Raw genomic sequence first — 27454 nt, 5'->3', positions numbered from 1 at the left:
CATCCGAGATCCTGAGGCCAGGGAATAGTAAGATCGTGTTTGGGGTTTTTGTAGAGAGGTCCTCTCAACAAGCAGTTTACTTCCGTCTACATCAAACTTCATCTTTCGCGTACCTCAGTAGCATGTAAACTCACGAAAAGGAATTCGTAACGTACGCATCTTCCTATGCAACTACCACCGCAAACAAACTTATACATACCAAACGAGACAAACAACTGCCAACAGTGAAGAGACATTCTGAAGGACCCTGCTTCAGAAAGTTGCCGAGCTTGTCTGTCACACGAGACGGTGGTTACAAATCCACTCGGAACTCGACGCTGGTACGTGAATTTAATTAATAAAAGCAAGTGTAGTGTGCAAAGTTGTTAGAGTTCCGGGTGCAACGCAAGAAAGAGCGAGTTCGGCGTTCGTCGGTTAGTCGCTTTCAGCCGTCTCATAAGTGTGTGCAACGTAATTCGAAACTCCCGGACCTGTTTGCACGCGTGGCTCTTCATTACGCTGCACGCGTCATAATTAATCATTTCATCATTACAAGAGGAAAAACGACAAGAAGGATCACGAACAAACTATGGCAAACTGTAATTTGATGTGCTAATAGGTTGGAACTAGCGGGAAGGTTGAAGCTTGTATGCCGCTTCCATGTGATGATGGGAGAGCATTCATGCAACAGCTCCAATCGTTATCCAAGAAAACCTTGGCTGTGGATAAGCCAAGGAACCATTTTTTGAATCTATAATTGTAATAGAATTTTTGAAAAGAAATTAGATTTATGAAAAATTTTGTACAGTGTAACGTACAAATCCCGAGTCCATTTTTATGCTCTGGCTTCTCTGCTTAGGACCTGGCACTGTGTCATGATTGGTTACTTTAAAAAAGCATAAGAAATGCGCCTTATTTCAGCGACTGCATTCCCTCCTTGTGGAGCGGGTTCGAAGTTACTGCCTCATCGATCCGTCGTTACGGGTTTAATCAGATTTCCCGACTTTGCCCCCGATTCCTTTCCCATCACTTCCCTTCCATCCATCCTCACACGAGGTACGTTATTGAACGTTAAGAAACCGTACACAACCTCCTACTATCACCTCCCCGCCCGGTCGATCTGCTCCAACTAGTCGATTGCCTAATATCGCCCCAACGAAGGTAAAGCCTTCTGTATCCAGCTCACGTTCTAGCGCCAAACCACCCAACACCCGGTGCACGACTTGTTGTGTTTTGCGTCAAAATGAAAAGGAAAAACCCCGCATTCTACACATCGGTCGATATGTGTCATGTACGACCATCAACTCTCCTCTTATTACCATTCTTGTTACAGTGAGAAAAAAAGCCTATTGGTAGGCGTAAGCCCAAAACCTCGCTACGCTACTACTAAATCCTGTACGGAGTTGTTCATTCATCCAACATCCGGAAGCGTTCTTCCAGTTGGCTGGTGGAGGTGTACGACCCAGAGTTCCTCCTCTGAAAAAAAAAGATTCAAATAATCAGTTCCACAGCTTCCCAAGCCACAAGTCTCGACCTGATAGCTTAGGAAGCAGTCTGATAAGCAAACGGCCAACATAAACGCATGTCCCACAACAACAGCAGCAGCAGCAAAAAATCCTTCAGCATTCCAGCACATCATACCACATGAAGGCTTCTCCGTAGCGCTAACCGGAAACTTCAACGCAAGCGAGAAGAAAAAGGCCTCCAACCCCAAAAAAAAAAAAGATTCACCGCTTCTCCGTGACCGTTGCGTGAAACCCAGGCAAAAGGTAACACGCGTGCTGTTGTTGATGTTGGTCTTTGAAATTTGATCCTTTTGCCACCTCAATGCTACCGTGCATAGTGCTCGCCTCCAGTTTCGTTGCCGGTGTCGACGCGAGGGCCACGTTTACTCCCAGGAAAATCGTTGTACCGTTTTCAAGCAACACCTAGCAGCAAGCAAGTGAGCAGTTCGTTTTTGGTTGAAAGCACCGTTGTCGATTTTGGGAACCTTTTGTGCAATTTTTGAAGCGTGCAAACTGTTTACTGGGTTGGCTTCCTGAGCACCCGGCCTTTTGAGGCAGGTTAGTGTCGTACGATCGCGTACGACGCTTTCATCTGGTTGCTTATAATTTTAGCTACACAAAACAGAGTTAGTGATTTACTTACTTGGCGGGTTTCGTTTACCCGTGGTACCATAATCACGCTACAAATATTTATCAAAGGCAAACATTTATGGTCGCATTATTGTCCACTGGGCGGTGCGAGTAAGTAGTGATTTTGGACATCTTGTATTTCCCATTTCTAGTGGGTAATTAACATTGTTGGGTATTAGTTAAAGTGCTTAACATTTGAAACGACTCAAAGTATGCCTTTTTACAATTTTGTATCAGTCGCTAATTTACTACTGAGGGTGATTAGTTGACTAATAATTTCCATTACATATCTTTCAATGTGGAAAAGATTACAGAAGCGAAATTTAAACTCACTGAACTATTAAAATAAATATTGCTCTTATTCTTCGAAACATTAATTTTTTACCTCAATTATTAAACAAACAACTCCTTACAATCCGATAGGAACGCGTATAAAAATGTCATCACAGGCTTTATTGTAACGACAGCTTGATACAGCTTGATGGGTTCAAACGCACGTCAACCTTTCCACCTGCCATAATGTGTGACCTTTAAGCTTCCAACATATCAACCACCACCTCAATCCACCCACCTCACGACAGGCCGCTGTCAAATGGCGCTCAAGTGCAAAACGTTCATCATCCGCACGACAGGCAGCCCATGACAGGTCCGTTTGCGTGAGAATATGATCCACCACTAGTCAACACCCTTCGGTGTGAATTTGAATGATAGATAAGGGAGAAATTAAAACATCGCCTGACGCTAGCACTGCTGCTGCTTGCCAATACCGGCAGAGCGTGAATGATTTATCAGCAGTGACGCATATGCTTACCAATACCCACCTAAACAACAGGTAGTTTCAATATCCCAAAAAGCTGAGCTGCTGAACAGCTTAAATCCTTGTCGAAAACTTTCACTGAGCGAATCTTCCAGGGAGGAAGCAGCAAGGAAAGCAAGGTGGTATTAGCACAGCACACCTCAAGACGTCTACCGGTGGTGTGGATCGGTTTCAACGAGCTAAAAGTTGATAATTTTATAGTGTCGTTGTAATAACACAACCGATTAAAAAGAGGTGGTTCAGGGTGGAGGAATGAGGTACTGGGTAAGAAGAGATTCTTTGCCAAACAGTTTTAGGGGTAGTTTGTAAAAGTTAAGCTATCGATGAAGGGAATGGGTTGTCTGCTGAAAGACAATAATGGGATAGAGAGCGGGCGTTGATGAGATAGTGCTAATAAACTATTAACACTGGTTTGATGATTGTTCTGCAGAGCTTATAATACGATGAGCTATTCGTACAGGGAGAAAAGGTATTTTCTTGAATGACGAAAGGATGGTTCTTGGCAAATTATTTCCTTTAAACTTTGAGAAAAGTAGGAAGGATTTTGTTTTCGAATTTCATAAAACATAATGTTTTAAGCTTAAAGCCTATTTATTAAATTACATCGAACTTATACTAAACTCCAAGAAGCTACTCCAAAAATTAAGTAAAGAGCAATAGAAGATAAAGCAATAGCAATAGTAGTAGATGTGTGTACAAAGAAAACTACATGTTTCATGAAATATATTAACTAGAATCACAATATCTTTATCTTTTTTATTTATTTATCTACAATAGACTATGTATTGTCAACACCGCTTGTGTTGAATAAATTTTACTTATTTTTAATCTTATTGATAAAGCATTTCCTCCTTATTATTTGCCTTATCCCGGGCATACTCGGTTGTGGATGGGTGGATGGTTCATGGTTGATGTCCAGTCCTATTTTGGCTGTTTCGTGTTGGTTGTTCAGATGGGTGTATTTGAAGTTGGTCCGGTACTATTGTTGTGGCTATTGTGAAGACTGGTTGATTGTTTCCGGTTTCTGATGTTTTGGCTATTGTCGACTTTTTACCATTCGTGGCCGTAACTAAACGAACAAATGTAAGGACAGCACAAACATTCATTTGCCTGCGTGCCAGTGTTCTACAGTGCAGTACAGCAATGACATTCCAAGCTCAATCTAGTCGCAGCAGCGAAAGCGACTTCACTACTCTCGAGACTGAACCCGCCAAACACCCCGAACCCAACGCCAACGCTATCAAACTCAATGTGTAAAAGCTGGATTTGAGTGGAGAACACTGCACTTTGAACAACGCCTGCCTCTCTTTTACGGCAGTGTTGGAATCGCCCTCGAGTGCTGTTGCCCAGTCATCGGATCACCCGTGGCATTACAAAAAATACACTTAAGACGTAGACAACACAACATTTAACAAAAAAGGAATTGGGGAATACGAATAAGGATTGGAAGGATACTTGGGATGTGAAATCACAGGACAAGACCGTTGTCTCTGGCGAATCGGTGAATGATCCTCATGTAGGGGAGGTCCCTGGTAGCCAACACTTCTCTAATTTCTGTACCCGGTCGTCTGCCGATATTCTCGACTGCGCTCAACAAGGAGGGTCTTGCGGTTTCAAATTCCACGCAGGACCACAGAAGGTGATCCACATCGTGGAATCCGTCACCGCAGCCACACACTTTTGTCTGAGCCAGAGTTATACGCTGTAGATGAGCATTCAACGCAAAATGATTCGACATCAGTAGAGACATCATTCGTATGAATGCCCCGTCTACAGAGAGCCCATCGAACCAAGGCCGCAGGGACACTTGCGGAGAGATCGAGAAAAGAAAACGCCCGAGTTCATCCGCCTCCCACATGCTCTGCCAGCGAGACAGGGAAAGTTGCTGTGGGAAACGAAGGAACGCCTGGGCCAAGATTGGTCGGTCGTAAAAAGCGGCTTCTTGGACGCCTGTTTTGGCCAGTGAGTCTGCCTTTTCATTGCCAGCAATTCCACAATGAGAAGCGACCCAGATTAGCGAGATCCTAAACGCCTTGTCGAACAATTGTATCTTTATCTTAATAAAGTTCAAATTCATCTACCTAAACGCTTAACAAACCAAAATAAGGTTTAATTCTGACTTATAAACTAGAAAGACATTCACTGGTCAAAGGTCAAAAGGTAAAGATGTAGTGGACTCTTCAGCTTAATACGCCAAAACCAGGATTTGAGTCTTAGGACATTAAGAATCAATTTTAAAGACTATTTAGATACTTTTCTAATTTGGCATTTTTTTAACAGTTGCCATAAAATAATTAATTTTCCGGCGTATTTTTGCTTTTTTTTTCAAAGTTGCAAATCTTTTGCAAATCCTAATTGCAAAACCAAATGAGGATCGCATTAATCCATCGAACTAAAGGCCAACAAGCTCGCTGAGCTGTCTTGCAAATTTTTATGAGAAGCTTGTCGAAAAACGCTTAGACGCTGATGTACGCACTTAGAATTTCACTCTAAAGTACACTGGGTTAGTGCTTCTTGACCTCAAAAAAGCGTTCGATACTATGCGGTATTGCGGATTTGTCTATAAGCTTATTAATCTGAACTTTCCAGCAAAAGATATCCTTTTGATCGACTGATTCTGATCCTTTTGAACCCGTATTGGGCTTACCGCAAGTTAGTGTTTTATCTCCGTTACTTTTCAATATGTTTACATCAGATATTCCAAAAATCAAATTTGTGAAACGTTTTGAAACGAAACGTTTTGCCTTTGTGGATGATTTTGTAATTAGCTCCTCCGCTCATTACTAGTCCTCACTAGTCGAAGGAAAAAAACCAAGCGAGAATCTCAAACTAAACAACTCGCAGATGACATGGAGCAACAATGTAAAATATCTAGGAGCTTTTATGGGCAAAATATTGACATTCAACAATCACATTGAGAAAAAACTCATTAAAGGGTAAAATGTCATTAAATCACTTTACTGTTTTATAAACAGAAACTCATAGTAAAACTCAAAGAATCAGTTCTTACTTTACCAAGCTTCGTTTTCCGATCGATTTGCCAATAATGGATTTTTTGACTAAGGTAATCAGTAGCTTGATAGTAAGTTTTCCATACGGAAACATATTTAGACTGAAGAATCCATAAAAAAAATTCAAAATTTCAGGCCTTAACGATGAATTCGTCATGTATTTAAAATGACTCCAGACATCATTTTTGACTTTTTTTCGAAACAAAACAAAATATTTATGAATTTGTCCAATTCTTAATTAAACGAGAACATAAATAGCAGATCGATCTTTGAAAAGCAAGTCTTTAAGTTAGAACCAAGCCAAAGAACCTGACTCGTATGAATCTTCCGCAAATAACCAATCGTAGGTCGCTTGCCACGCACCAGCCTTAGATAAAGCTGAAAAAGTAGCTCTTAACAAGCAAATCCAGCTGTCGCTAGTGTCCAAGCTGAACACCGCTAAGACTTTTTAATCCTCTTGTTCGCCAGCTTGTTCGCGCTGTTCCGGACTTTCAAAACCTCAACAACCTCACTGCTGAGTGTTCGGATGCTCCCAGTTCCCCAAAGTCCAGTTCCAATTACCAAACCCAAAATCACATCATTTGCCAAAGTCCATGAATAAATAAGTGTCAACTCATTTCATCCCCGGGACACATGCTAGCCGTGCCGCCACACTTCGCGATTCCCCAGGAGAGCTGGTGGTGGTTCGCTTCGAACTTCGAAAGGACGACACAGCTTAATGACCTGCTGAGGATAAGCGAGAGACATTCACACACACAGACACACACACGCACACACACCAACACAAATCACAAATCGCTTGCCGTTCGCTGGTTCCTTTCGTGGTGCGAATAAAAATCTCATAATCCAAGCGCTTCGCTTTTAAATCTAGCAATTATCATTCTTCCTTGTCCCTTGTTTTGGTCCTTCCCGTCCGAACCGGATAGCGCCTAATTCCAACGTTTGCTGGAAGAAAAACGAAGAAAAAAAAAACATCAAAAAGCAAACATGAAACCTCCCGAATGTCGTTTATTGGAGAAACTTTTGACCATATAAAGCAGGACATTCTACGGCACGCGGTTCTTGGGCTAGGGCTCTGTGCTACGTTGAAGAACATGACCAGGCCACCCAAGGGTTCCGCTCTTCTGATGGCAGCACGAAGAAAGATGATCTTCCACGCTCTAACGACAGCCAATTAAATCCTTATGATTTCACATTAAAATTATATTACAACCTAATTAGTAATTTACGAGTTGAAAAATGACGGTTTGAGGGTGCTACGGGACTCCATCGTCCCGCGCCTGACACTAGCGCTCCGGAAGACACGATCATCAGGCAGGCTTGTCGGCGACGTTGTCCTATCTTGTTTAAGAATCTGCTTCACTTTCTTCTGAAAAGGGAAATTCGGTTTGGTCGTCCTTTTCTTTTCATGTCTGGCAAAAGCATAATTTCTTATCCTTTTCACCCTTTGCAATGAGCTGCCTCGGCAGGTCACACAAAGCTTTTCTCCATTTTTACCATCTTCTTTTTTTTCTTTTCTTGTTTCTCTCGAACGCTCTGGAAAGCAGTTAACAGAATTAAAAACAATAATGAAGGAGCGACGGACGGGCAAATCCTTTCGCCTCCCCTTTCACCACGCTACTGTCACGCCCACGTCGGCTGGACGAGCTTTTTGGACAACTTCTCCAGCAAAACAATCGTAACAACTTGCCGCGTTTTGTCTATCCCTTAAGCTGGCTGGAAAAACGAGTTGAAGGCAGGCGAAAAAAAAAAGCAGAGGAAAACTTTCCACTGCCGAGACCAGTCGGAAAGGTTGAGCACGGATCAAAACAAGCTGCTTGACGGCGGGAATGGGATAAGCTTGCGCGCGTGTACCAAAAGCACGTAACTGTACTGCACGAACGGAACGTTTTCACAGTACTTCTGACAAAACGAGGAAAACGCTTCACAACACTGGAGACAGACAAATAGCGGCAGGCGAAAAGAAATTGTCATCTCAATTGGTTCGCAAACTTTTGCGTCCCTCAGCCGTAGCCGTTCTTTCTCTCTCTCCCCCTTTCCTCCAAAGGGAGGGCAATCGAAAACCGGTGTGCCGGACGGTTATTTACGGCCCCGTCAGAAAATGAGGCAGATTATAACTTTGGTCGTCGTCCCCGAGCCCGGGTGACAACTTTTCAATTGGTTTCCGGCTTTTCAATTACGGCCTGATGATGGAGATATATGACAGAGAATGGAGTAGGCAGTGGATACGCGTGCTAAAGTAGAGTAATGCTTCGAATGGAAAAGATGCTTTCTTCTTTCTTTCCGATGGTTTGGTGGGTTTTTTTGTTTTCGCGTAGGCCAACACAACACGGGTGGGTGTTGGCTTGTAAATGAGCAAATTGCAAAACAACAAGCATTAGTTGTAGCGGAGAAACAGGTGGAGTTGGCAAAAAGGGGGTTTGAAAATAAGGTGTGACTTTTATTTCTGGGAAAGTGTTTAATGTAGCCAGAAAGATTGATGCTGGATAAACGATAATTCAATTAATTTGTTGAAGGGCTTGTGCGTGGTTTCAAGAAAAATTAGAGACTTCTCGGAAATTTAGAAGCATTCATTATTCATTTACCATAAGTAGATAGTTTATTAGAAACATGATTAGTTTTTGGAAATCATCATTGTGATTGTTTAAGGTTATGGTGAAATAGTTTGAAATGTTAATGTAGAGTTAGTATTATTTGTCCTAACAAAGAAAATCGACAATCCAACAAGAAGAAGCCATTATCCAAACCGTTTCCCTTTTGTGAGAACTTACTATCCAACTACAAGGTATCAACAAGTCCAATCGATGACCGGCATAACCTCGAAAGGTCGTCAAGCCATGAAGAAGTAGAAATCATAATGAGAAAATGACCTTTTTCGTTATGTTCCTATATCGCGACGTAAGTCAACAAATGAAATTGCTCAACAGTTATGTATTTACTCAGCAGTGCTAAATAAGCTTTGCATATTTTTTATTTCTAATCTAATACAAGGATCGGGTTCCGAATTTCGTTCGTACTTTCTCCCCATACACGAGACTGGCAAACCAAGGCGGATATCCTTCCGTGTAAAGACTGGTACCGATGTCGCCTACAACACCGGGCCTCCCTCAAGACGCTAGTATATTCTAAACTATTGTTTTATTTTATAATTTTATCTTATTTGAGTATTATGGTTCTGCGCTGTATCGTTTATTACGCCTGTGAAGACTTTGTTAAAACTAAACATTTATACAAAAATATAACAATAAATTTCGTCCCTGTTGTTTGCCTCCTGGGAAACCGGGCGGTTGTGGATGAGTGGTGACAAATACTAATTTATTTGGACACTTTTTTTTCAAATTTTACAGGCAGAGGACTAAAGTTAATCAGAATATTGGAAATGTTTTCTCACTAGATCAATTATTGGCTTTACGGATTGAAACATATGTGTGAAGGTTTAAAATTGATCAGAGTCACATCATGCGTTGTCAGTAAGATTGTTCCAATAAATTTGAATACCCTATTTATGGTATAATTTCAATCGTGGTTGGGAATAATTGCGACGAGAACGGAATAACGTGATTGCTAGCTGTGCGGACCAATATCTTTCCTTCTTCTGACTGTCCAGCCAGTCAGAAGATTCTAGATGAGAACCTTCCTTACGGGAACGTTGTAGAGATCGAGGAATTACCTTTGTTAGGGGTACTTTCGATGCTCATTGGCGGAGCTAATCGGCCGAGTGACTTTGGATGTTCAAAAGCAATATCCCTTAAGGGCGGCCCGATGGTATAAGCGACAGCGGCGCCGGTCTGCAAACGGCAGGAGTGGGGATCAAAACCCATCCGGACCGTACCCCCGTAGTGAGGACTTGACTACCCAACTACGTGGTATCTGCAGTCTAGTAAGCCATATTGATGGCCGGCATGACCTTAGAGGCCCTAAGCCAAGCCAAGAAAAAGAAGATCCCACTGAAACCTTTAGAAAGAATTGATCGCAAGGTTTAGCTTGCTGCACCTTCTCTCTGGATAGCTCTCTAGACAGCTCTTTCTGACCCAGAAGACAACATTATTCATACTCAATTCTTACAATAGTTTGTTAAAATGTTTATAATTAAAATTGTTCCTTAGAGGTTCGATCGATTGCTTCACTTGCAAGAAATGTGTCGCTATTATTTAACTGATCGGTCGCGGTGTGATCGATTGCTGAACCTGCCTAAAATATGCCAGATATCATTCGTCGTTTGAGCTTTCTGATTGCTATCGTTCGATATGTTTAAAGTTATTTGTTTTGTGTTGCTAATCGCTGTCTGCACTCGCGCACCGATCGATATTTGGCGCGCTAGTCAATGTTTGAATGATCGTGTTTAAGTGAAATCTTTCATCTATATCATGTCTTCCTGACCCTATTGCTTGACTAAATATCTAGCGGGAAAAATATGCTCGATTTGTTGTATTTCAATTGCAAAAAATTTGCAGTTGCAGCCTCCTCAAAGTCAGAAAAACCGTGACGAATAAATGAAACAAAATGGAGAAATATTAACTGATGAGGAATCGTTTATAGCTGTAAGGTCAATATTTCAAATATCAATACAAACCCTGGAAGCTTACAAAGAAAACATATAGCTCATTCAAAAACTCATTCGGCTGTAATTTTCACAGTGAACGAAAAATAAGTAGAACAAACCTCATTCGAAATACGCTGTTTGTGTAAGCAATTGGAAAATCATTTACCCAATTGGCATGATTTAAAAAAGCACATGCTGATTAAATACTGTGGAAACAAAAACCCTGACAAACCAGCATCGTCCGTTTTCGGGAGGAAGAATCGAATTATGTTAATGCAATTTCATGCCAAACGGAATACAATGCTACGAGCTACCACCGTGACTGGGGGCCGACTGTTACGGAATGCGTCCTTGCAACTATTGGGGGAGGGAGGATGGTTTTTTAGTCCACTGCTTACAACCGTTTCTTTACGCAGTTCGAATGCATCCCTTTTCAACCGTAACCCGAAGCGAATGTAACTCAATCAACGCTCGTTACAAGTCTTCGCCGAAACCACCGAGGAGTTGTTTAAGGAGAATTCTCACCACTTTCCAGCACGGTTTCAGCCAGTCAACGTGTATATGTGTGTGTTACCGCTCAAACACCCGTTTGAGGTGAAGGATGCAGGCGCGAAGCGTGAAAATAAGATTATCGCTCTTAAAACAATTCGGCAGTGGTGATGGTGGTGAAAATTAAATCGCTTCAATCGCTGCTACAGCTCCTTCGGTAGCGTACACCACATTCATCCAGCCCAAAAACGCACAGCATTCGCCGTCTAGAAACATTTCACCTCGGAAGTATCGGAATGAATCTCAGCTTGAAGACGAGCGAAAAGCACACCGTCACACGGAATGCGATGAAGGTTCGTGCGAGGAAAAGATTTGCGTAAATAATGATCCAACCCAGGCTTCGAAGTACAAATCATTTGCACTTGCACACAACTCCCAGCAGTGCAAAACATCCATTTGGATAATCCACCAAATTTGTGCAAATCAAATCACATCTTCGCGAACGATGGGTAGCATCACATTTTTGGTGGGGCGCATTTTTGTCGGTCTGTTTTTCCTTCATTTGAAATTCCGGCAGCCGGGGGGAGATAACATCGTCCTGTCTGTGCGAATGCTAATCGCCTAATTGAAGCCAAAGTATGGTGGATGCTATTTTCTGTACTTTCAAGGCAAGAATGAGCGTGGTGGATAGAGATGGTTCGGAGATTGATTGGAATTTGTTGCCGTATTGAGAAATCTATTTTGAGAACTTCCGCATGTAGGACTCGCTGCTAAAAAGATGGCATGAGAAAGCTTACCATTTTTAAGCATGGCAGTCAGAAATTTATATTAAAATCAAACTTGGGAATAATATTTGACTTTTGCTGTCAAATATTTGGCCATCAATGTCGCATCTTGAGTCTTACTTGATGTTTAAGAATACTGCAAAGCCATTTGATTTTGATACTTATGGTAAAGGAAAAGTATATTCGAGCGCCTATAGATAGGCAATCCGCAATACATTAAGCTGAGGATGATTTTTAATCACTCTCTTTGGACAGGTGTTGAGAGGCAAAATGTTATACCTACAAACATTCAAAGTTCTTTGATTCGTGTGTAATTTTCTCGTGTAATTTTGATCACACTTCCGACGATTGTCAAACCAGTGTTTACGCCCGGAAGGAAGGTGAAATGTCAATGAATTATTTCCCACAAGTGCAGCCTGTGACAAACAAACTCACGCGTACATTCCGGTAGTTGAGAAATTTTCCTCCCCATCCCAACTCACGCAAACATGCGTCCCTTCCTAACATCGCAAACGGAAAACCGCTGCTACGGTTTCACTGCTAATTCCACTTTAATTGAATTATTAATGTTTTCCTCGGTCACTTGCCGAGTTGACGACGTTCCTTCGCGATCCGGTTTGCTCGTGGTCAATAGGAAAATCGGTTACCGTGTGTTTGTGTGTGTGTGTGTTTGTGTGTGGGAGGGAGGGAGGTAGATCAACTTCCGCACGATACGCCGACAATGCTCGCTAGACAATTTGCTTCATTGTCCCCCAAAAATAGATGCCCGTGTACGTGAAGGAGCACGAGAACATTAGAATCGCTTGTACCAGAGAGTTGTCTTACGTGCTTTGCAACTACTTGTAATGTGAACTGACTTGCATAAATTATTCACCGCACAACAATACAATCACCACGTCTTCCGGTGGGTGTGTGTGTTTTCCTTGCCTGTCCCTTCGTGTTCCACATTGTCTGGTTCGTCGACTGATTGTAGGTTAGGTTTGTGCGCTAACGTGCAGCAGCGTTACAGGAGAAGAATCTTGAACGATGCTCGTTGTCGGATCGTCCGAAACTTAAACTGAAGTGGGTGAGAGGCAGATAATAGAGAGAGGAAAGCAAGCGTACAGTGTAAGATTGAGTGCTCGTGAAACGGCAGCATAAGTAGGCAACTGTATAAATCTTGTCACACGGACCGGTGAGTGGCATGAAATTAATCAAAAGCACTACGTTCAATGGCCACACGCCATATATGAGCTCGTGCTGATGTTGACTTTACCGGGTATCATTGAAGAATTCTAGAGAATGTGAAAAATCAAACTAGCTTAGACTAGTACATTTTAATCAATAACTCTTAGAAAAATTTATTTATTAAAATCATCTAGTGTTAAAAACTGATTTTTTAGCCGCTAGCCTAAATGAATAAAAGTCCTATTTGTAAGTAATTTAAACCACGAAATTACATCATTCAGCCGGAGGTCGAAGAGAACTCCTAAATGTATGCTATTTTTCACTTTTCCCTAAATTTCATTCTTAGTTTAACCAAAATTTTTTTGTTCCAGCGAATTAAATTTATGTAGAATATTTTTATCTCTATTTTAGACATAATAACATTTAAAAACCTTTAGCATTTTTGTCAATTAATTCGGATAATGATGCTTATATGAATGATGATGGTAATAGACTCTCGTACATGATTGCATATTTTCTGCGGTTTCTAGCTTTACAGCTTAAATCAGTATAGAACCGTTTAGCTATCAATTTTATTTCAATCAATGAAGTGTATTCGAATAATTTGGTTCAACATTGAAGCAGCTTTATGCAATTTCGATTGCAAATTTAATAAACTTTGACAATCTTTTCCACACAATATGCACCCACGTAATATTGTTTCATTCATCATAGGGCATTACTTTATGTAACTTAATGTAAAGCTGTCTTCAATCGAAAAAAAAAACATCTTTGAAAATGTAGCTCATTCCAGAGCTTTCTCCTATTAACTCCAAATACCTAACACGAATGTAAAAGCTGTCAACTGTATGAGAATGAACATCATTCCATCCAAAGCCGAACCCTTTTGTGTTAATGTTATACTTTTTTCTCCTCTCTAACAATGTGATTACAACCACGAACGTATTCCAACAATTGTCTCCTTTAGGACAATGAACACATCTCCATTGCACATTATTCCACTTCAGATAAACTCAAACACGACGGCCACATTGCGAAGCGCACATTTTTAGAAACCTTTTTGTATGTTTCGCTGGAATAGAGCGCAGCATAAAAAAAACCACACTCACACACACACACATCAGATTCCATTTCCAACAAACGTATGCTCAACGTGGTTAGAGGTTTTCTAATTTCCTTACCAACTGCAACCGTACAGTCGCACACGCTCATACGCCCGACTCGGCTTGACTTTTCACATCATTACAGTCACTTGAATATAGCACACACCTAGCAAGGATGACGGGCTATGAAAGGCTTTCAAGTTGTTGAAACATATTTGTAAATGAAGAATAACATCCTCTTTCGGGTTACGGTTATGATAACGCCTGTCGCCCACCGGTACACCTCATGCTCGTGGAGTTTGGCTTTACTCTATTTCTCTCTTGCCGGGGCACGGTTTATCATAGGCGCAGGATTACATACCAGAACAATGATAAGAACACAAAACCCCCATTCGAGATCGAGGTCACAAGCCACTGGAAGGTACGAAGGCGTACACGGTTTCTTTCTTTTCGCCTGCCTTTTGCAAAACATTAGCAACCGTCGAACAAAGCAGAAAAAGCGACGGAATGACGACGACGAGGCGGCTGTTTGTTGCCGAATGCTGCCTGCAACAATTGAGCATTTTCAAACCATCGGACCACCCTCCCTCCCCAGGGAGGAGTGGGGATTGATATGATGAGCCGGAAAAGGTCGACACTGAAGATGAGCCACCTTTTGTGTGCTGTGTGTTCTTGTGTGCTAGAGCACTCGTTCAGGGGAGTGGGGGAGAGTGTATTATGACGACCTCTTTGACGGTCATTAAAAGCCATCAGCAGACGGCAGCACTAGCACTAGCTGCGTACCGCAACTTATCTAAGTCGATCTTTTGGTCTTTCACGGTGCCCTTTTGCACGCAAAAACAGAGCCATTCCGGGAGCATGAAGCGAAGTTGCTTCCTTTACTAGAACCGTTCCAGCTGCCATTGTGTGATGTTGATGATTTCCCAAGCCTGGCAGTATGTGTGTATGTGTGTTGGTATGTGTAGTAGCACGTCACCTTCATAGATCCTGGGAATGCCACAGAATGAAAAGAGCATTATGTTTCCATTCCGTCCGCTGCGTGTATGTGTGAGTGTGGAGAGTTCTTTACATATTCTTGACGTTCAACGTCATCGTTTGCCAACCATCGAAACCAAAACGCCCCATCAACAGTGGGCAGAAACGAACGAGCGAGGTGAGGACCTCACTAGCTTTGGGTCGTTTTGTGTGCAAACACGTCCATGAGCATCGAGATGGCTGGTTGGTTGGTTGGTGGACATTTTAGTAAATGAATTTGCATCTGCTCGTACGTTCCCATCCATCCATCTATCAATGTGCCCAGTCGTTCTTTTCTTGAACACTCCAAAACTAAACAAACGGATCCATCAGCAACACACTCTGCCAGTGTATTCTTTTGATTGCAAAGCAAAAAGGAAAGGGCTGAAACTGGTAACAATCGCACATAATAAAGAAGTCGAAAGGAACTAGATGTACGCCAGCAACCTTCGAACCGCACGGTGTACCGCAGCAAAACGGTAGGCTATTATGTTGTTTCATGCTTCGGGGCATGTCGTTGTTTTAAGTCTGTTTGACCCTGTTTTTGTCTGATTCGTTTGCATGCTAGCATGTGCCTCAAGATGCTTTTATCTTTGGTCTTTCAATATGGAGACGAAAAAAAAACTAGGCCCCTTTGTGAGGTTGCGTTGGTGCAACACAATAACAGTGTTTGATAATGCTGAAGAATTTGATCTCCAACAAAAAGCAATGCGAAAAAAGGACTCTTAGTGCGCCGAACATTCCATGGGACGAAAAGGATTCACAAATAAAATTTTCCTTTTTTACTCTTTTTGCATACATTTAGGCGTAAGAATTCTTTATCCAAAACAAAAATGATGTAAAAAGTAGAAAAAAAAGTTCAAATAGAAAGTATTGCTGTATTGCTCAGTGTACAAATTTGCATAGAATCCTTCTACATTTAATTGTAAGTAGCTTGCATTTTAGAAAATGTTAGTTTAACTTCAAATAATTTCAAAATTCTTCTTAACTGCTTTACATATGAATACATATGAGATCGGTCTAGATGGGATTTGAACTCCGATCGTCTCGACTCCGTATAAAGCAATTACAAACGCTTAACGATTCATCGCCATCACAACGAGGCAAAAAGAATATGTTATCACGCACAAATTCAGACGCCAGAGATCTTATTTTTCCTCATTGTATCGGAATGTAATCCTTTACCGCTTTTTGGACGTATTTATACAAGCATTATCCTCCTGTTACTACCATTTCTATAGATGTACTAACAGTCCGCTTCTTCACACTTGTATAACAACCAATTTAAAAATTTCAACAATAAAAAAACCGGCACACATTTTCCCTGCCTTGATTCTGCCTCAAAATTGTCCAACGTAGCACGTGATGCTACCCTTCATTAAGGCGTCGCTTGCACGACGGGTTAATGAAATTACCGGACCAAAGCCGAATCCTTTCTCGCTTACTACCATTCAATGCCGCATCTTCTTCTACGAATTTCGCTGGTGACGCCTCAACCGATACCTTTATCGAATCTGTCACCAAACGGGAGTGCCGAGTGGAATGAAAATTTGCGAATATTTGCTATGAAAAACGATAACACCCCCTCGCCCCCCCAACCAACACCAGGAAGTTGGTGGCAGATTAGCAAAAATCTACGCAGACGACAGCAATCCTGCCCCCAACCAACGGGGACAACTGTCCGGCACTGTGCCCAGCATTCCGAAAGGCACGTGACGGAAATGTTAATGCCAAACCGCTGGCGCAAGTGCCAAATCCATTCTTCAAAAAGGTAGATTTTTTGTTGCGCTCGTTTCACATTTTCCACCTTTCCACCTTGGTGCGAATTGGGCACAAAATCAATCGGACCTTTTGTTCGTTTCGGTGGCATTTTCCAGCGAAACCCTTTTTTCTCGTGTCTACACGTCGGCGCGTATTTCTTCCCATACTCGAGGCTGGTTAGAGGCTGGTTATCTTGGAAAGGAAATGAGATTTCATGAACGCACTGCGCCTTATGAGCCAGTCACTGATTAGCTTCTTCGCTTGGGTTGTGCGAGATCTGGTTTCGTTATTTTGGATTGAAAGTTGAGGCCTGTTTTTTATGCTCGCTGTCTGTTTGAGTGACCTCGCTCATGTTATTAGGCGAGTAGGAGCTTGAAAGGTGATTATAATGACCATGACGTGCGGAACTGACGTTTGAAATATATATAATTACAACTTGTGATCAAAGGTACCAAGGTTGCCTTACAATAGAAACCTGATGCTTTGGAGCTTAAAAATTTGAAGGACAAGTTTAATTCCATTTGAATCATTTGACCGTATTGCTGTGAAGGACACATTTTTTTTAACTCTAAATCATTTCATGTGATGAGAATGTCGAATGTCGTACATTCGTAATACGCTTTCTTTGAAATTAAATCAACCAAAGTAGCAGGAAAATAATTCGTCACCATCATTATTCCTCTGGTAAATTGTAGCACAAAAGTTTCCACTTAAAAATCCCCACAAATTACCCAATGAACCCCAGCATAGCAAGAAAACATAGAAAAGCCAGTGTTATCATAGATCCACACCTAGCTGCTAGCTCAAGCAGCATAAAGTCTCGCGCCACACAATGGAGCTGCATAACTTTAGGCACTCAGGGTGATCTTTGCGCACGCTAGTGCTCTACTTCTCACCGTAGAAAGGAGAAGCTACCCCTGGTGAGACTGTTGTAGAGTGCTGTTGTGTTGGTAGAACTGGAGAAAGTTTGGTTGATTATAAAATACTTTGAGCAAGCTACTTATCAACAGCATCCCTGCTGTCCGCACGCTTTTCTCCCTCTTTTTTTTTTTTTTGCTATCGATGACCAACTTTCTGACATGTTTCACTGTGGTACTCGACAAGAGCGCTAGTTCACTAGCAACAGGATGTTTTCCCTATGGGGAGAAGATGCAAATTTATGCCTTAAGGGGAAAATAAGATGGCAATAATGATAATTATTCTTCCCAGTATGCTCTAACAGGTGAACCTATTAGAAATATTTAAATTAATAGCTTTTAAAGTAAATAATATATACAACGTGATTTAATTTATTTCTGAGTCCACCATAAAAAATCTAACACTCTCCTTATGGCTTGCCTGCCATTATAAACCTTCTTAATCTTTCATCATCAACCAGCCGTTACTAATTAAGCATTTCTCTGTGAACTAATTATCGTCTTCATTCGTGCGTTTTTTATTTTACCGATTTCCTCCCCAACAGTGATAGCTGCCCTGCGAGACGTCCAGGTACAGGTGCCACCTGCCGTGCAGCGGGGACAAACAGCCACCCTCCACTGCTACTACGACATGGACGGGGAAAGTTTGTACTCAGTTAAATGGTACAAGGGACGGCGCGAGTTCTATCGCTACACACCGAAGGAAAGCCCACCGATGAAAATATTTCCCGCCCAGGGAGTACAAGTGAAGGTGAGTCAACACCCAGGAAGCAGTGAATATATTTTCAACTGATTTATTTACTTTTAATTAGTTAAGCCAAATGATTCAAAAACGACTACACCGCGACCTAATCATGCTTGCGCTAAGTTTACAAAAAGATAAAAGATTGCTTCCTGTACACTTTCGGGAATAAAAAAGCAAACGTCCAGGGTCATGTTTTCGACATGCCCGGTATAAATTCAATTTCACAGAGAAAACTCTATCCTGTGAACTGTGGACCATTTTTCAATTTCCCAAAATTCTAAACCGGATCGATTATTAAAAAGCCTCGCGCTTCTTCAACGACGCAGTACCTTTGTTCTTCTGCTGCCTTTAGGTTAGCTCGCCAAACCCGAAACAAGATAAATGTTGAAAATCAGTAAAAATCACATGATAAAAGAGCTTTCTCGGCTCGGTACACGATCCCAGCGTCGAGCAGGAACAGATTTATCTTCCCTTCAAAGTCCCTCGATAATTCATCTAATATTCACACCGGGAGCATAAGAAATGGTACCGCATCCAGTATCCGTATCCGGCCGGGCACAACAAAACACATATGCTCGGTCGCTTCACCGGCACAGACACTACTAATACACTGTAAACTTATGGATCGTTCTGGATAATACCGGGCAAAACGGATCGAAACGGAAGGCTATCCGCTCGGTATCGAGTTAAACCGGAACCTCTGGCCAACAGACGTCGGTATGGAAGTTGTCTGGAGAAGCCTGGAGAACTGGAGAAACCACAATGAATTTATGCTGTTAGAAAATAGTCTCCACCAAACCATGCTCTTTGGGAAAACTCCTATCGCTTCCGTTGGATCATCCATCCTGCAACTCTGGCCAACAAGCCACTCAATAGCCCGGTGGTTCACTGAAGGAAAATAAATGTATATGACTAAGAAAACTTACCGAAAAAATAACATCCAAGCTAAAGAGTTGCCGGTACCATGAAGACCTCAGCCGTTCAGGATTTTTGTGCTTTGGGTCTTGCTTCTTTTGCTGGTTTAACTATTGAGGTACCAGGCACCATAGCCACATATTTCTTTCTCCTATGCTGGTGTCTACCCACTTTCAGTTTTGTTTCCCTGTTTTGATACCTCCCCTACTCCGGAACAAATTATAAAACTGACAAAACTGTGTGTGAGTGTGTGGCTTTTACTGCTTTTTGAAAGCTAAAGATCAAACCCAAAAATTCCCTCAACACTCGGTTGCCTGTTGCTGGCTTTGTGGTTTCGGAGGATAGTTTTTCAGCCAAAAATTGTACTGTTCCTAGAAAAAAAATACGATCCCACGCGTTTTTTAATGTGTGGTTACGCTTGGTACGATAGAGTGTTTCATTTGTTGAAAGTTTCCCAAACTCACAATGCACACTGTTTTGCTGGAGACGATGAGTTTTTTTTTTTTCGAAGAAGTTTTTCTAGCCGCTTCATTTGAGCAAAATTTTGTCTTTTTACTCCATAAAACTGTACAATGAACTGAGCAAGAATGCAGCAGATAAGAATTTATAAGCATTTTTTGTTTACGATCTGCATTCGTTTGAAACACTTACAAAGAACAAGAAAATTGAAGCAAACAAGAAGTAAGAGATTGGTTTTCATAAACTGGCTGCTTAATTTAGAGCATTTTTAATGAGAAATTGCAAATAAGGAATGAATCGACTGATTTTCGGCATCATGAACATTTGGTTTTCCAATTCGAAGTCACATTTACAATTAGAATTCAACATCCACGTATTCTATCCTGTATACTCTGCATACGATTCCTCAACCACATAATGGCCATTCGGTTCACCGGTTAATGATCAAAGTATACTTTTTTTTACTACCAGCTGTGAAAATTAGAGAACTTTACCATTTTATTTACGGTAACTGCAGCCAGAACACCAAAAAGACTTTGTGTTGTTGTTTGTTCGTACTGCCTGGAAAATCGGATACGATCTAGCAAATATCTATCAAATTTCAGTACTTCTGGAGAACTGAATGTCAACAGAGTGAAAGAAAGGAACAGACGATTAACCAGAAACAGTGTATCATAATTAACGAAAAGACTATCAGCATTTCTTCAGGGGTTGTAGAGACCAGCGAGATTTATAGTACAAAACCCTCTCAAAAGATGCCATCTGCATTAAAAAGTGCCCACTTTAAATGGCGAATAAGACGGAGCGGTCCGGTGGAAGATGTGAATACGTCACCGAACTTCGTACGGCAGGATCGGAGTTCGAAACCTAAAACACAGCCAACAGAAGAAAACATTAAGCGTTTGAAAATTTTTCTACATCCCAAACATGCCAAATTAAAAGTGTCCCAGTTCCTCCCCATCGCCCCATTTCTGAACCGTTTTGAAGAGGAGAATATATATGATTAAATTCATGAACAAATTCATTGATGAACTAGAAACAAGTCTAACAAACTAACTGTCAATTGACTGTCTAACAAAACTGTCACCCATGACTGAAGTGCTAACCAACTGCCACGCAGTTGGTAACGCAGAGCAATTTTAGTGAAATAAAAATTTCGTTAATGCAACAAATATCAATTTGATTTGTTACAGTCCCTTTCATTTTCACCGTTTCATTAATAACTTATAACTTTATTATTCTGTTTGTTTATTCATCACTATGGTAGTAATAAAGCGTAAAATGCTTTACATTAAAATGTTATCAATTCCAGCGTTCTGCTTCCAACGAAAGCCAACTGACGCTGCTCGGACTTTCGCTAGCCTCGTCCGGCAAGTATAGCTGTGAAGTGTCAGCCGACGCACCATCCTTTCACACAATGATCGTGACCGGTGATTTGGAAGTGTGCGGTAAGTTTAACGCCATATTACTTTAATAACTTAAATGCATTACTTTGCGTCCAATCAATATCGAACATGGTATCATGGTACGGTTTCGAAACTGCAAAATTATTCGTTAAACACTACACTTTCTTCCATTGAACTCTTTAATGTTCACTGGAACCAACGGTCATAATTAATTTCCCTTTTTAACTTCAATTGTCCCTTCGATCCCTTACCCCTTTGATGTTTGTCAGTTTTTATTTATTTTTCACGTTTCCCCCACCTGTAAACCATTACATTGCCCGTTAGCATTCATTCGTGCACCGCGGAATTAATTATGTCCTTCCACCACCCATTGCGTTCGTACACGCCTGTTCACCAATAAAGCGGTTTATCATAAATTAAAACACAATATTTGCACCACGAACCAAAAAGCGGAAACCATCCACTACCTCACGGTGAGGAATATCGTGGGTGTCGAAAACGCAAATATGCAAACAGAAAATCGGTGAATTATGATCCAACCCCTTTTTGATAAATATCTCAACCACCAGAACACTCTCGACGCCGGGCGAGGCACGGAATCCATCATTAACTTTGTCTAGATTGCTAATTAATGAACATTTTACCTGACCAGTATTGCAACAATTGCATCACCACAAAATGGTTCCCTTTACGCTGTTTTTTTTTTCTGTTGTTTTATGCCCAGTTCTTGCCGCTTTCCGATTCATTTATTTTCCCAAATTGAGTTCGTGATGTAACCATGTATCAATCGGTACGGATGCCCTGCCCTTTTTACCTCATCATTAATGAACATTTTCTCTGATTTCTTTCCCTCCCCCCACCGCAACAGAGGTTCCGAAGCATATGCCCTCGATACACGGTATGCGATCGCGGTACCGGGTCGGTGACATTGTACGTGGAAACTGCACGTCGCACAACTCGCGACCTCCGGCCAACCTTACCTGGTACATTAACGAGGCACAGGTACGTAAACGATACAATCAACCGTAGTCCGAAGCAAGGGAAGAATAAATTTCAATTATTGATGAGGAAACATTGCGGCTCATTAGCTGTCCCCCGAAAAAAGAGATCGGTTTTAAAATCAAACGGGCACATGCTCCATCCAACATACAAACATAATAGATCACTTATTGCATTACGAGCGTAAGCGTAATCATGTGCATATGGAATGAATTAAACCCCCTTTACGTCAAGGGCCATTAATGCTCGGGCGCGACCGTATTGCAAGTGTACGGTGAAGTGACTTGAATGACCTGAGTGTAAATAATGGTCTCGAAAGAACATATTCTTATCAATTCCCCTGCCAGCAGAGGGCTCCACCATTAACCATTGAAATCCGTGTGAAAGGACAAGAAAGAAAAAGCTCCTACATGCTAAGAATCTCAGCATACTCCTTAAAGAAGTGATGTTGGAGTATTAGAATCGGTCATACGGTACGGTACGGTGTGTAGTAATAATAACAACCGCATGAATATTTAACTGAGAAGAAGCTGCTCCTAGATTCCACAGCACACACATACACACACACATGTACCGACCGGAAAGCTGCCTGATGATTGATTGGTCCCCGGAGGACAGTTTGTTACATGATAAGGGTTCTTGCGCTGCTAACGGAACAGTGTCATGAACGAACAGCACTCGACGGTAGCATCGAACATTCACGTGTTTGTCTGCAGAAAGTCGTAGCGTAAAGTGTGAATGCTAGTCGCGTATGTTGGCATTTTCACGAAAGGTGAAACATTCGACACGGACTTAAAGGTAGATTTGGTGGTGTAAAAATCAATGCGAAATGTTTAATTTTTCCGTTTTATAGTTTTATCTTCAAATTGTCTCAAATAATAGCAAAAATGGAAATCTGTTAGAGAAAACTTGAATCATGTTAGTATATTTTATTTATTCTTTACGTAGTGCTTCTTCATATATCAAAGATTGGTTCTTTGAAACACAATAAATGAGTTAGTCCTCACTCGTCAGTACTAGGTATCGAACCGCTTCCATCCAGACTGTCTCACAGTATGCATAGCTTGTTAACTATCGTGCTATGTACGGGTTTAATAAAATCAAGGAAGCAGAAATTTTCAGGATAAGTCCTCTTGAAGACCTGTCCAGGAAGTTATCTAGAAGTTCTCCTTAAATCTGGAAAACGAAATATATCACACTGTAGGGGTCTACAGGCAATGGTGCTAGCGATGGTGTAGATGAAGATTTATTTCAAAACAATATATCTGCAGTTTGATATTTAGTCCTCCCTACAAGGAAATAGTACGGATTGGATTCGAGCCCTAGTCCTGCCGTGTGAAGACCGGCGATTTTGTCACGTGGCAGTACTGATAATTTTTTCCAATTCCTGGGATTTCCTGGGGTAAGAACGTAACTTTTATTTTGCTTTACCTTAGCGCCATCTATGAGAAAAATGTGTATTGATATCTTGTCCCCTAGTATTCATCATGCTTAGCCATTACTAAGTGTAATGGTGCCTCGGTTAGGATTATCGGTTGACTGCTTTATGGTCAAAAAGACTAGTTTGCCTTGCCTTAATTCCCGTTGAGCTCCCTTTTAAGTATGAAATTCTTAATATCCTTACACTAAGATTTACATTTAAAATTAATTGTAATATTTAGGATCATTGAATCACATATTTAGCCGTTCATTGTTTCCTCTCCAAATAGAAAATTTATTTATTCTTCACGGTCACCAATCCAAGATGTTTTGAATAAGAAAATTCGTTACATACTATCACCCGTGCTCTACAGTTCCGTACTATATTTAATGTTAATATATACAAAAATCATGTCACCTACAAACTAATCAAGATGACAGAGATGCAAAAAAAACCTTCAAACTTCCTTAAGCTTTTATAGCGTATCTGTTTCCCCAACATCAAAACCCACTGTCATCATTCAAAGATCTTCGCTCACACACAAAAAATCTACTGTTTGCTCAACTTTTCTGACTACGTGATGAAGTTAATAAACAAAAGGCAAAAAAAAACATCCCCCCCGTTCAACCAACTCGCTGGACTACACAGTATCAGACACGGGACTCAATTTCCACTTCCAAGGACTTGTTATCGGTCAGCTTACCGTCCTTGCACACTATTTCCTTCCCCTGCAATCCTTCCCCAGGCCTCTATCGAAATGTGCAAAAGCAAAGTGGAGAAAGAAAAAATCTTAAACTAAAAACCAAACCTTCCTGCTGTTTTGCTTCTCTTGCACTCATTTGCGTACCAAGGGCGAAAGTATGGAGAGCCAAAAACAACTCACCCAGATCCCGTTCACCATTGAAACAATCCAACCAATCGAACCAAATCTTATTTCATCCTTCAGTGGCTTCACCGATCAGATTTTTCGGACGAAATTTCTTCGACCATCAACGTGGCTGAGCTGGATCGTGGCTGAGCTGGTTCCGTTTTTTTTTTTCTTTCCACGAATCGCCATATAAAACACCCTTGCTCCAACAAAACTTTGCAAGGCTTTGTTTGCCGCCCGAATATGAGACCTGTGGTGTGTGGCGCTTGTGATGTTTGATGCGTAATCTATTCACGGCAAACCAGTGAGGCGAGAGTGAAAATTATACACGGGCGAAACTTTGCACAACTCTCGTAACATTGCAAATCCAACGTTCGGTGAATTCGTTTCTTGGACTTTTCCAAAATCGTTGTTTTTAGACACAACTTTCGTATTCACTCGCTTAGATCGCTGATGCTTGTTGAGCTTTGGATGTTTTTTTTTGCCCTATTACAGGGAGTTGTTTCGAAACAAAAGCCCTCTTCGCTTATCAAACTTGTCAAAGCTTCGATGATTTTTTGATCTGTTTTGCATCAATCTGTTTGCATTTATGTATCGCACAAACAGTGGAAAACTGATTTGAACTAACTTCTCAAACAAAACAGCGTGGGGTCAAGCTCGTAGAAGAAAAAAAGAAAAGGATAAATCCTTATTCAAATTCAGATATGCAACTATTCGGAAGATACGCACAGGACAAGTTCCAAAACAACAGTCCCCTTCTAAAACGGTCAAGTTTTTCCTTGGAAACACTCGAACCCTTGGCCGTAGGGGGTTTTTCCCAAGAGCTTGCGGACATTCAAGAATCAACCACTGAGGTGAACATCAAAATGCCCCAAAACTAAGCTCACCCGTTCAAAGAGCGATAGCATATTTTCCCAATAACCAGCATTTTTGTCAAACACACAAAATTATGAGTATTTTGCAAAAGTTTTGGTTTCTTTGGTACTACCCAATCGTTCCTTCCGTTTAAGGATGCAGGTAGCAGGGTTTGATGTAAAATCTAAAAACAGAAACTCTCATCACAACAACATCAGAGGGCTCAGGAAGAATAATCGGCAGGGAAATTGGTGTGGGCAACCACAGGCTTTTACGTCGGCTTAGAAGTTTTGTTGGGAGTGGTCTGGCTTATCCGGTGGGAAAATGGTTTGCTCCAAAAATTAGATAAAAAAGTATTCCGACAGAATGGAATTCTTACCTTCCTTTGATTTTTCCTCCAAAACCGGTTGGTCGAGGAAAGGTGTGTGTGTGTGTGTGGTTCTAAACGTAAGTTTTATTAGTTTACCGGTAGCCGGTGGAATTTGTGGTGCTTGGAGACGATCAAAATCTGGTTGGAAGGAAGCTGTGGTTAAAAGATTTGGATAAAGATTTCATAATTTTTGGGAGGCCCAAAACTTTCACCTGCACCCAATGTTTCCGTTTGCTGCGGTTGGGTATGATTGAGTTATGGTCAAGTGATACTCGTCAGGGGATGGGATAAGTGGACACAGATGAGCATAGATTCATATTTATCCTTTATCAATTCAATCCCAACGCAGAAGGCTTTGTTTGGAGCTATTTTTAAGCCAAGAAAAGGTATCAAAAATTTCTGGTGAAACAATAAGATCCTAAGAATAAAAGTTAAATTGTTTCCTAACCCGGATTGGATATTGCCATTCACCAGCAAAATCTTACATCACCCTGAAGTGCTCTGATGGGCACCGCTCCACAGCGCAAAGATCATTCACTTCTTGTTGTAGAAATATTTTCTTAACTAAACACTCTCCATCATACTCCAATAAAAGCCGATCTCACAATAAACACAGAACAACTGGCAAAACTCGACAGACAACACCTTTCTGCCGCAACCCTGACAAAAGACCATCTTGGTTACGCATGACTTCCTTCCTGGTGTTTCGGCAACCTTTTCACAGATCTATTTGCATGCATCAAAAACTGAGGGCGCTGAAGAGGAACCAGAAAGGAAGGAAAAGACCAGAAAAGAAAAACACCCCCAACCGGCAACACCGTTGGATGACAGTTTACAAAGACAATCTCCGGGCCTGGTTAAACTTTTGCACAAGTTTTCCACTGCGCTTCGAAGAAACAGACACGTCCGGTAGGCACCTGCTCAGGACCTCACGCTTGGGTGTTGTTTCTTCGTCCGAGAGGAACAAGTCGTGCGCGAAACACAAAACAACACAGCTCCTCGTTCCAACAGGGCCCGTGTTTGTGTGTGCGAGAAACCTTCTGGTCAGTTTTCAAATTTGCCCACTCATCATACAAACAAACATACAGAGACGTGTGTAGACACACAATAGCCCATCTGACCATTCCATTTTTTTGCCCATCAAAGAAATTTCGGATTACACTTCTCGTCAAGAGGGAGTTGGGAAATCCCATGGAGAGGTGGTTCCGTGGGCAGCCAAAACTTTTCCAAACGCCTTTCCCTGCCCGGCGGGAACTGTACCGGGATCTCTGGTAACGGAAGGATCCTGTTCACTTTCCAACAATTTGTTAATAGGATCAAATATGTTTTTTGGATATCACCTCGGGGCGAATAGTGGAGTTGTGTTTCTTTGCTTGGTGGGAATTTCGTTAGAAAAATGTGGAGCAAGTTGGAGTACGTTTTGGGTAGGCGTAAGGCCTAAAGTTATCTTACTATCCTTTTCCGAATGAATTCTTGGTAGGTGTCCTATAAGCTGGAGGCTATTTTGCTACAAATTACAAGATGCTTTGCTTTTTGGGGGATGTTTTTAACTGAATGTGAAATAATTACAGATTATTGTTCATTCACCTGACTTTTTATTACACGTAGTTTATTTGAAGTTCATTCAATGATTCATTTTCTTCTTGAATAATAACTTGTTTGGTACTTGGTAGAAACTAGGTTCTTCTCGTCGCGA

At 41.4% G+C, this 27454-nt stretch overlaps 2 protein-coding genes across 2 annotated transcripts in view; both read left to right on the top strand.

The window, feature by feature from the left end:
• The window catches only part of LOC126564801 (protein PRRC1-like), a 299123-nt gene that overhangs the window by 11896 nt on the left and 259773 nt on the right, over positions 1-27454 (top strand). The gene's annotated exons all lie outside the window — the stretch shown is intronic.
• Positions 1-27454, top strand: part of LOC126564898 (uncharacterized) — an 82825-nt gene that overhangs the window by 52210 nt on the left and 3161 nt on the right. Inside the window, exons 2-4 of the mRNA XM_050222022.1 lie at positions 18267-18472; positions 21153-21288; positions 22115-22248. Of these exons, the coding sequence (XP_050077979.1) occupies positions 18267-18472; positions 21153-21288; positions 22115-22248 (476 nt within the window). The remainder of the gene's footprint in view (positions 1-18266; positions 18473-21152; positions 21289-22114; positions 22249-27454) is intronic.

This window comes from Anopheles maculipalpis, chromosome 3RL (genome assembly GCF_943734695.1).
Source record: "Anopheles maculipalpis chromosome 3RL, idAnoMacuDA_375_x, whole genome shotgun sequence".
In the NCBI taxonomy this organism is placed as follows: domain Eukaryota; kingdom Metazoa; phylum Arthropoda; class Insecta; order Diptera; family Culicidae; genus Anopheles; species Anopheles maculipalpis.
The sequence above is the reverse complement of the archived record's forward strand: the minus strand, read 5'-3'. Positions and strand labels throughout refer to the sequence as shown.